A 12245-nucleotide genomic window follows, 5' to 3' on the forward strand; every position below is an offset into this window, starting at 1 on the left:
CATTTTAATTGCAGAGCTACCAACTAAGTTCCGTGTTCCCTCTGACAGCCATGACATAAGCAGCCTAATAATGCATTTCTTATTTATTATGTTAGCTCATATCGTCATGTGTGCTAGTAAATTTAGAAACATAAAAAAAACTTTATTTGGCAAACATACTTAACATATATTTAAAATATAAATATAATCAATATTTGAATTTGAAGTAAACAAATTTTCGCCCTTTCAAAATTAATCATATTTTTAACTCAGTATGTTTATTTGGTAATATCATTCGGTTTTTTGATAAAGTTGGACGGCCCGATACCTACATAGAGAAGCTTCTAGTTTGTTCGTTTGTTGATTGTTTTCAATTGTTTTCCTGGGTAATCTGGTTTGCTCTCGTCAGCTCTCGTGCTCTCTTCTCGTTCCCTGCCCTGGTGTTGGTCCTTGCCGCCTTTGCCTTCGACATTTTTGGAAATCGACGTGAGCTTATTTTACAATAATTTATTATATGTCGCTTTCGTCGATCGGCGTGCGAACTGCGAATTTCCTGATTCGACGGAGAGGTTATGTCAGGTTATGTGAAAATGCGCTATTTACGCGCAGATTGTTTAAAATCTAAAAAGTTTATAAATAGCATTTATAATTATATAGTTGGCGGCATCATCATCTGAGGATGAGCTGTCCAACAGATCCAGCAATAGGCGACAAGTATCATCCATTTCGAAAACGTGCTCAAGCTGTCAGTAAGTAAAGTTGTCACTTTGACAGATGAAATTATGTTCCTCGGCCGCTCTCGAATTCAACTGACCCCCTCTCCTACCATAGGAAGAAATATTTGATAGCGTCGTGTGTCGGTAGAAAAGATGATGCGCTGTACATTAACTTTTGATGTGAGCTTTGCGTGTGGCAGCAGCTTTAGCCAGCGTTAGCTATATAAGCCCCTGAAAATATTTTTTACGACTTTCTTACAAAACATCGAATTATCTCTAATTTCTAAAAATATAATATGCACGAATTATATATTTAAATCTCCCGGAAAAAAATTATTAATCTAATTAATATCAAAATCCGTTGCGTAGTTTAGGATAACTAAGCGCACAAACAGACAGACGCGGATAGCGACTTTATTTTATTCTGAAAAACCTACACTGTTTAGGCACCAAAGTATTCAACAACCCTCGTTTGAACATTTCTTGCAATAAAAATAAGTTATTTTAATCTAATTATTATAATTATATACATCCACAAAGTGTTTGCTATATGCGAAAATCATATTTTTGTTTATGAGACAAAAGTTGACCTAAAATTAGTCAGGTTCTCAGGTATACATGGCGTGATCAAAGGGATTAAATACATGAGTCGAGTTATATCTAGAGTCGGCATAAGATATGAAATTTTACGATAGATGTATGATTACGGATGAAATTAGAAATGTGTGCCAGGTCAGATATTTCTGGCGTCCAATCTTGTCTACTCACCTCAGCTGCAAAGGGTGTAATGTTTACTGTCATTACACCTAGTTGGCTTTGTACAGTGCTTATTAAAATGTCACAATTGATTGATCAATGAATTCATTTGTTTACGAATAGATACTAGGAACTTGAGATATTTTGGTTTCCTGACGTCCTTCGTCTGCTATCCTAAATATATTGTAATTTTGGTAAGGTATAACTGGGTTATGTTATTCACTTATAGGTCATCACATTTAAACTACAACAAAATTATTACAAACGAAGGTATTGCTAAGGTACCTCCATCACTTTGAAATCAGAAAATAGATCTTTAGGAGGTAGACCTAATGTTTCCGTTCCGTTTTTTTGGTTAGTTGGACGCACGCGGATCGAAATATGTAATATAATACCTATATTATTAATGCTCAAATGACGCGTAATCACACAGACATCAGCAACAGAGTAGTTTTTATTCTATATTCTATTCAGTATCCAAAAAGCTGGAAACAGTTTGATATTCGCGTGGTTTGATATTAGTTCTGGCTAGGCCGAACACGTATTTGGCAAGAGCATCAAAAGCACAAAATACGACTTAAATGCTTATAAGCATAATGCACAGAATAGCATACCCGAAACGAGTGGTTTGTTTTGGTACGATTTGAAATTTGTTGACGTGAACATTTTTTGACAATTTGGCTTAAATAACTAAATGAAACCGATTGAAGCATACCTTTCAATTACCTATTTAATTTTGGACCCGTATTTGGTGTCGTGGAGCATAAAGGATTTAGAAAGCTATAATATGATATACTATTTTTATCAGTAATGACAATAATTACATCTTGTTCGTGGGTTAGTCTATAGATTTATATAATTGTAGTAAGTTAGACCAAAGAAAAGGCGGATAAAAAACTTGACAGAAAAAGGTGGTGATTCAAAGGGAAGGTCTATGCCTAAAATTGAACCCAAGACCAAAGACAAGGCGAATAAATAAGATTGCTTGACAGGAAAAGGTAGAATCAAACCGAAGTCGTATGCTCAACACTGAGCCCAAGACCAAAGACAAGGCGGATGCAGAAGAGTATTGCTTGACAGGAAAAGGTGAAGAATCAAACGGAAGGCCTATGCCAAACACTGAACCCAAGACCAAAGACAAGGTGGATAAAGAAGATTGCGTGAGTTGAAAAGGTAGACAACCAAATGGAAGGCCTAACTATGCCTAACATTGAACCCAAGACCAAAGACAAGGCGGATACAGAAGATTACTTGACATGTAACGTTAGAGAATCAAACGGAAGGCCAATGCCTAACACTGAACCCAAGACCAAAGACAAGGCGGATACAGAAGATTACTTGACATGTAACGTTAGAGAATCAAACGGAAGGCCAATGCCTAACACTGAACCCAAGACCAAAGACAAGGCGGACAAAGAAGATTTACATGATAGGAAAAGGCGATGAAAAAAACGGAAGGTCTATGCCCAACACTAAACTCATCTATAGTGATCCATTGACTATCGGCGAGTATCTTTGGCAGGTACTGTCGTACTTCTTTTTTACGTGGTTGTCAAAATTTCGTCGCAAATTAAAAGGATATAATATAACAGGTGAAGAAATAAATAGTTTTGTACTCACACCAATGATAGTATCATCAGGGTCGCAGGTGTCCAGAGGTCTCTTAAACTCGATGACCAGATGGGTGTGGTTCCTTAGTCCAAAGACCAGCTCGTAGTCTTGGGAATAGTCGGCCATGGGAACTCCTCCAACCAGGTGGCAATCCTGTAATACAAGGAAAATATTTTATTAGTTAGGAACGACTTTTTATGTTTAACTTACTTTGAAGGTTATACCCGAGATAATACTAATATATCTAAACGAAACATAAAACATTACATGACACAGAAAAATAAAAATATAACGGTCACAACTAGCAATCGAACCCAGGATCTCTTTTCTCAGACTATTATTAAACCTATTTATTTATAAACAAATTTGTCGATCTAATATTTCAAATTCAGAATTTATAATATTATCTTGCTACTAATTTTTTCCAAATCTTTTGGCTAACTACTTTTTTAAATGAACAAAAGTTTCTAATGAATGTTCTGTTTCATGTTTCGTTTGGATTCATTGATATTATCTTCTTCAATGATATATTATATTAGTTGAGTGCGTTTATGCTCAAAAGGGTAAATAATATACAGGGTGTTAGGAATAATTTTAAGAATCACTAATACTGAATTATCATTTTTAAATTTGGTACAGTTAAGCGCACTTGGAGTGAAATGACACTAAACTGCGCTATATAAATGCCATGTTATTATTATTCAGGGAGGTACTTAACTTACTATAACCAGTGATTCTGGGTGACTCCAAACGGAGGACTTTAAAAAAAATAAAAACACAAATTTCAAATAGTAAGTCAAGTAGGTCCCTTAACATCCTGTAAACCACGTTACTCGTTATAATGGGCAAGGGAAATAAATTATTTTGTTTAGATGGTCAGTATATTATTTGTTTGTGGGTTAGGACACAATGAAAAAATTATAATTCATTATCAGGAGAACATTTATATCAACCAACACTAAAACTAATTACTTAAATGTCTAAATGAGACGAAACAATTGTAACAAAATAATTTTCTAATTACGCAAAATCATTAACTATTTTGAATTAACAGAGATAAAGTTTTTTTCATTTCTGATGACTTATTCATGAGTAACATAATAAAGTTACTTACGTGACCAAGCTTTTAATCCACCGAAGATATTGACAGATAGAATTGTGTTGTAGGCGTGTCTGTGTGCCCGAAGTAAGGTCAATTTTTTGAAAAGATAACCGATTTCATTGGCCTGTCCCAGTTCTAGGAGAAAAAATGCTTATTTTTTACATTAGTAGCGAAACACTTGGGGTGACCTCTGGCAGAAGTGTTGGTTATCCAATAAATGGTTACCTCCCAAATTGATAAAAATAGAAAGATCACACATCTAGAGGTTATTTGTTCAGATTTCAGTTTGATTTAATATGTACATTTAAAATAGGGGTCGATTTGAAAGTTTGATAATGACCCGACTTTACAATGTAACTAACAACTTTCTCATGTATTAAATATTTCACGTTGTATTATTAATTACATCGACTGTGAAAAAGTAGAAGGGAGTAAGCCAAAAATATTATAATTTTTTTTTTGTTATTTAAAATTGAATGAATAACATTATTATTTTGGTAGACAGACTTTTATTTAATTTCTGAGATGATGGATATTGAATTCGTAAGAAGAAGCTGTAGTAAGTTCAATAGATTATGCACAAACATCGATTTGTTTAATCATCGAACCTCCGTAAACATGTCAGAAAACTTACTATTTCATTGATTTTTTTTTTCATCACCTTTCCTTCTTTTTTCCTGTTTTGCTTTCAGTTTGAATTGAGTAAAATAAGTTTGAATAACAGAATAGTATCACAATTGAATAACAACAGCTTGAATTGAATAAAAATAGCTTGAATTGAATAACAACAGCTTAAATTGAATGAAAATAGCTTAAAAACAGTTTGAATTGAATAAAATCACTTTCTTTCATTTTTATTATTGATTTAACGATTGTTAAGAGTTTTCTTAAATTTTTCAAAAAAGCACTTTTTGTATCTGTAGTTGCATTTTATCATAAGTGCTTGTATTATATTGTTATGATTTTTTTTTGGCATTAAATCTTGAAAGATGTTATGATATAAAAAATCCTAACACTACAATATGAATGTATAAAGACGGTTTACAACGCAAATAAAAAAAATGTAAACAAGTATACGTTAGTTAAAAATATAAATTATTAATGTATATGTACGTATATTGTTTTTTTTTCTAATTCATTTTCGATTAAAAATACATTCTTGTGTTTGCAAAAGTACTTGTATGTACGCTGAATCCAAATTATGGAGAAACATCAGTTTATGATGTTGTAAATTACACATTGAATATAAGATGATACCTATGCAGAAAAAAATACCAAACAAAGCCAAAAATATAGGTAGGTACCTACCAACAAAAAAAATTAAACCGAAAATTTTTAACAAATTTTTTAAGGTGTATCAAGATTTAAATACGGTCCACGTGTGGAAATAAAAGTGCGGTTCTGAAAGGGTTAAGGAATAATTGTTCCAGTCTGAAGATAGCTATAATAAGCTAAAACTGGTAACGGTCAAAATATAAAATAAATGGAAAAGGTTTAAAATGGTTTCAATTTTATTATTATTAGGTACGTTTTAGGAATAATTTTGGTTCTACACAAGAGAAAATATTGTGCATTCATGTTTATTTTAGAGAATTAATTAAACAAAATTATACAGATATTCTCTGTGGAGGTTACTCCCTTCTCTATTTTCACAGTTGACATTATAAATTACATTTGTTATTCCTTTATCATAATTATATTATTAATTATAATGTAAGCGCTGTTTGGTATGTTTTGTACGTGTGATCAGAAGTTATCTATTTCTACTCGTACTTGCTAATGTGAGTAACTTGGCTAGTGTCAACGAGTAAATTTAGGCTGACATATGTCACGTGGGAATTATCCACACTGACACGTGTCCAAAGTTATGACTGACACGTTATTATATTTGATTTCAGTGAAAAGGTAAACAGCTTTATGGAAAATTCTATCGATTTAAGAAACACAAAATATCGCAAGGATTGAATAATTTTAAACGATTCTTCACGTGGTGACTCTATCTTTCCAACTTTCTTGTTTTGATATTATGTACAGGTTAAAAAACAGAATTAATCAATTCGCAGTAAATAAATAACGTATTGTACCGTACCTACATAGTTAAGTATCGACTATTTTCAAATTTAATCTATATATACCTAAAAATAAGAATGTCTGTAAGTGGGTTTGTGAAATTTTTCACACTTAACCTTCAAAACAAAATAAAGGTTATTGTCTGCATGAGAATTCCAAAAACAACCCCATCCCGTTTTCCCACCCTTAAGGCAGAATTTTGATGATATTTTACACATTTTTAAAATTACTGCCATTACTTACATCTGCTTTCGTAAAACTCGCGTAGAGCCCGCTCGCCGCCGGGGACTTCTGTTAGTTAATGAATAAATTACACTTAAAGCGGCCGCTACACTACTCGCTTCGGCGCTTCGACGAAGTCCTCGACGAAGTTAGCCGAAGTCCGAAGTGCGTGCCCACACACTCGTGCAACTTCGCGAGTAGCTCAGTCTCTCGGAGTCCGTGCACTAGGCAACATGGACGTTCAAGTGGCAAATAAAGGATGAAATTAGATTAAATGCTGTTGATATGAGATCCCTGAGGCGTATAATAATAATAATAATAATAATTGGATAATTTGTAAAGCGCCGTTTTTGTGAAAAATCACCTCAAGGGCGTATGTGTGGTAAAACCATGTTTGATCGTGTGAGGAATGTGGAGATCCGCAAAGAGTGCAAGGCTGATGTAAGCGTAATGAGTAAGATTAAGAAAGGGACGCTTAGATGGTTTGGGCATGTAGAGCGAATGAGCGAAGATAGGAGTGTGACGGCCGGCATAGTCCAGTGGTAACGCATTGGACTACCATTCCGAAGGTCGCGGGTTCGAACCCGGCGTGCGCAAATAAATTTTATTTGATTAATTTGTGTTATTTCACAATTAATTAATTAAAATAATATATAGTATATTTGCGGCACGTTCCAGAGTGGAAGATACTACCAGTATCGCCCTGGTGTAAGACCACCATTCAGAATTGAAACGTTGCTCCAAATGGCTTTAGCCGTGTTTAGTGACTAGATCTGAATAGCCAGGTACTTCCCCACCTTCCTTTTTCCCTTCCCCACTTACCTTCAGCCTCACAACATCCCCCAATTGGGGATGCCATAGTCTCACTGGCTCCAGACGGGAGCAGTTGGGACTCTTGTGAGGTATTCACTATAAAAAAAATATAAAAAAAGGAGGATATATGATGCAAATTTGAATGGTAGCAGAAGTCGGGGACGCCCGAGAAAGACATGGCACGATCAATTGAATCAGATACTCGAGTCGGGCCATGTCAAGAGTCAGAATAATAGAAGAGTATGTATGAGACGATGTATGAATGTGAATGAGGCAAGGAGTGTGTGCCAAGACCGAGTTGTTTGGCGGTCCGTCCTCTCTGCCTACCCCTGCGGGGAAACGGCGTGATGGTTAGTTAGTTATCTTTATGGTCCCTTTCAATTGGGTCCCAAATAACCGCCTCGGATTGGAGTGTTTCTAGGAACAAAAAAATTAGGTCCTGTGACCACAGTGTAGAAGCCATATTTTATTACGTATAGTCACTATGACTCTGCGCACGCACAACCACCAAACACGACGTCTCGAAGCGAACTGAAGTGAACCGAGTAGTGTGGCCAGACACTTCGTGTTCGAACTTCGAGTCCTTTGACTCGGGCGCATTTACCGACAACAATCGGAAGTCGGGCCAAGCGAAGCGAAGATGCCCGAAGCGAAGCGAAGTTCGTGCCCACACTATCGTATTAGGTCAACTTCGATCAACTTCGCGAGTAGTGTAGCTGGGCTTTAACGAATCGAACTTCATAGCAAAACACCGGGAGTTACTAATTGGAACTAGCAATTATATACACGTAAAGAAATAATACAATAGAAAAGGCATTCGAAGTGTTTAATGACGAGATCTAAATATATAGGAACTTTCCAACCTTCCTCCACCCTTTACCATCCCCCTCCCCTCTCCACCCAGTTTGCCAACATACCTAAAAGGGTTGCCATAATCACAAAAAAATAATTAAAAATAATGTCATACGTAGCGACGGATCAGTTTTAACAGCCTAGTTAACATAGAATAAAAAATAATACTAAAAATGCCTTCCTTACAAATTTGAATGCAACAAATGTTCCATTTAGCCCAACAGCACAGCGCTTTGTCTCACTTACAAACGCCTGACATTGTAGATTTTCATATTTTGTATTGAAAATTTAAGCCTCGGTTAGGCAAATACTTCGATTACAAAACACGCCCACAAGGCACTCTGTTATTCTTTATTCTATGGTAGTTAACAAGATTTTACCTTGAAAAAATAACAGAACACTATACATGGTGTTTGGAAACTTATAGTACAATGTGAAACTTCCACACATTTGGCGTCGATTATATGCTATTACTTTTTATTTGATGTTTCGTTTTCAAGAAAATAGAAAAGTTGAAATTTTTATTAATTGTTTATAAAATGCGTCGATGTGTAAACTTATCTCTAATCAAAGATATTAGAAGAACGAGATATGCTATGTTGGCCGCCGGACCGTAGGCGGAGTACTACCTAATTAGGGTACTTTGAATACTATCGGGACGTGTACGCACAGAAATCTGTTCTATGTGTTAGTGCGGATACCTTAGCGTAAGCGAAGGTGTGCAGTAGTATTGGTGAACAAAACCGGCGACACTGGGCAAAACAATTCCACACAGTATGAACTGCTCATAGCACATCTCGTTCTTCTAATATCTTTGTCTCTAATAGTTATTAACTGTAAAGTAAAAAGAAAAAAAATGTTGAAATTAATAAAAAAAAGTGTTTTTGGGTTATCTATGTGACGTAGATTCCCGTTTGTACACGTAGAAAAATTAGTCTTGCATATCTTATCTCTAAATAGTATGAAATAAAGTCGCTATCCGCGTTTGTCTGTTTGTGCGCTTAGTTCTTCTAAACTATATAACGTATTTTTAGTTTTCACTTTCATTTAGGAAATTTCACCAGAAAGGTTTTTGTATTTAATACATGCATATTATATTTATAGAAAGAACAGAAAAATCGAAAAAAAACGATTCGGGCGTTTATATTGCTAACGCTGGCTAAGCCTTATGAGACACATCAAAATAATGTACTACCGAATTGTACATCTTAAAAAGGCCTACAGAAAATCTAATTTGTTATATGTCTATCTGCTAAGGATAATTCCCAGCAACGACGGGAACAAGTCAGCTAGTTTATTAATAATCTCTTCAAATTATTGGTAATCCGGTTACAAAAGGGATTGCATGCCGTTTCCTGACAATTTTTTAGTAAATTTATAATATATCAGAACACGTGTTTATGTGCCTGCATTTGCCTTATATATATCACGACGAAATGCGAAAATATTAGGGCTTTTATGAACACGTGACAATAATTCGTGGTTTACTAAAATGTTATCAGGAAACCTTTCAATTCATTTGTTAAGGACCTATAATCCCGCTTTTAACCGGATTATGAAAAATTTGAAAAGATTCTTAGTAAATTAGCAATACTCATTTTTCTCCGTATACCACTAGTTTCTGGACACCATGTATATGAAGACGTCCCAGGGCTCACAATGGAGCGGAAGTACCCCGAAAGGTTTCCCACATCCTGTTTGCAGATTGATGATATTGGCTTATGCAAAATGGCTCGTTCCTTGTTGGATCACGTTACACCCTCACCCTTCTCTCTAAAAGAATCGTTTCACGAACTCTGGATATATTTCATTAGGCCCCTGAATTTGTCACGGGTTGTCAATAAAAACGGGTAAATTGGTTATACGGCTACATATAACTTAATGTGAAGCTACTAGATCGACGTGATCCCCTTTTTGAAGAATAAAAAATGTGTTCAGATTATAATACACCTGTGTAATACAGGAACTACTTATTTATCATTGTACTTATTTCGGTTGTGGGTCTGTGTGCGAGTGATTGTTTCAAAACATATATTTTATTACATTAACGGCACACGGGAAGCCCTGAAGAAAATTATTTCCCTCAGGGCCTATGTCATCTTTAAAGATGCTGTATGGAGGGTATTTTTGAGGAGATGAAGGAGTGAACATAAGTCTTGAAGAGATCCATGTTGTAGGAGGGAGGAAACACAGAGGCCGGCAAATCGTTCCACAGCCGAGCTATTGAACTCAAGAACGAGTCGTGGAAGCAACCCGCTGACCCCTCAATGATCCTGATACCTGTGATCACTCAACCATGGAGGCCGTCAATTCCTAGAGGTACATTGTATTTTGTCATTCTTTGTATTACCTCTCCCTTATTTCTAGTTCTTAGTTATTAATATTTCACTGTGTTACCATCGTCTTGACTTTTCCAAAAAAACTTGGAAATTTCTCGAATGCTAATGGATTTCTCTCATCAGAGTATTTCTCCTGAGGGAGAGAGAGAGTAATTAATCAATGTGGGAATCGGACCAGCATTTCTGCGGGACAATGCAACTGCACTGACAAAAAGGCTAATCTACTGCAAATCTATCTCAAACCATATTCGGATGTAGGTCAGATCAAGCTGATTTCTTTTCATTAGCGTAGCCATCACACGGGCAGCAGGGATTTCCACCAGAGGACTAACTCTCAAAAGGGGCCTTTTCTCAATTTGTGGAATAATGACAATGAATCGGGATCAACGTCATTCAACATGCTGTAATAATTCTGTGAGGCATTTGACTAGTTATATAATAAATTTCCATCAGAAATTAAACCAGCATTTTATACTAATAAAAACTTAGGAAAAATTTTAATGAACGCTAAAGACAAAGAGGATATTTTAAGCTACTCGGACTTTTATAAAATTAGTTGTAATGAAGTCCAGCCTTTTATATTGGATAAACATCACGTAATATAGAAACTAGAACAAAATAACACTTAAGATGCTTAACTAGTTCAGGTTTTTCAGAGTTCGCGGAACTTTTAATTAATGAAGACCATACCTTTGACCGTGATACAGGTATCAAAGTCATACATAAAAATGGAATAGGTTTAAGACTAAACAATTTAGAAGCTTTGGAAAAATCAGTAAATTCAAAAATTAAATTCTTAGTATGTTCCCCATTACTTCACTTATCCCAAGTTCCCCTTTCCCACCTCTCCCCTATAACTGACGCAATGTCCCACTCTAGTATACTGTCTCTTTTTTAAATAATTTATGTGTACATACTTCTGTATTTAATAACATAATTTTATATAACTGTCCTGATGGTGGTACGGAGGTACTGAAACCGGTAGATAGTAAAATTTATCAATAAAGTGACCTAAAAGCAAGTGTTTGCTTCTTTTTCTAAAAAAAAGTATATAATCGATTAGTTCTGACGTTAGTGGTGCGTAAGCTTGCCCCGGGGCTCGGGAGTTTGTGGTTACGACAGTGTAGGTATCTATTATTCGATTCTGCGTGGAATCTTCAATTGTTCTTCAAGAAGACGAATGCATTTGAGAATAAAAATTTCCACCAATATTAACAATGCTGTATTATTTCACGAACGTCAAAGATTTCTCCCATTTTAGAGATAATCACATTAAAAACGGTGAGCTAAATTCTTACTTGAATACAAATATTTTCTAAAATTCAATTGCAATTTAAAATTAAATAATATTTTCTCCATTGTCATTGGACGGTTTTTAATGAACAATGAATAAAATAACAAGCTGAATCTATCTGCGCCGTGAACTAAATTCACTTGTTATATATATCTTTTTTTTGACAGTTTCCTTTATTAAAATAATAATAATAGTTGACACCTAACATTTTGTAACGTAACATCGTAGAAAAATTTTGACACTTGGGTTGGGGTTAGACGCAATAATATCAGGTCATCAAAATATTCCCGCGTGACATTCAATTTCGAATAGATTCGCTGTTTTAAACGCAACGCAAATAACTTCTGTTTTGAAGGCAAATGCAAGATTTTCAGATTTTGATTTTAGATACAAATTATCATTTTTTGCAATAAAATGATTAAAACTTCTTCAACAATTGTAAATTCACTTTGTGGTGTCATTTTCATTTAAATTAAATGAATATTTGTTAA

General features: G+C 35.0%; 1 protein-coding gene across 1 annotated transcript in view; it reads right to left on the bottom strand.

Moving 5' to 3' along the window:
- Nucleotides 1-12245, bottom strand: part of LOC149426138 (MOXD1 homolog 1-like) — a 151473-nt gene that overhangs the window by 26412 nt on the left and 112816 nt on the right. Inside the window, exon 3 of the mRNA XM_089638719.1 lies at nt 3072-3215. Coding sequence (XP_089494845.1) covers nt 3072-3215 — 144 coding nt within the window. The remainder of the gene's footprint in view (nt 1-3071; nt 3216-12245) is intronic.

Source organism: Hesperophylax consimilis, chromosome 1 (assembly GCF_061612785.1).
Source record: "Hesperophylax consimilis isolate HC1 chromosome 1, BYU_Hcon_1.0, whole genome shotgun sequence".
NCBI classification, from domain to species: Eukaryota; Metazoa; Arthropoda; class Insecta; order Trichoptera; family Limnephilidae; genus Hesperophylax; species Hesperophylax consimilis.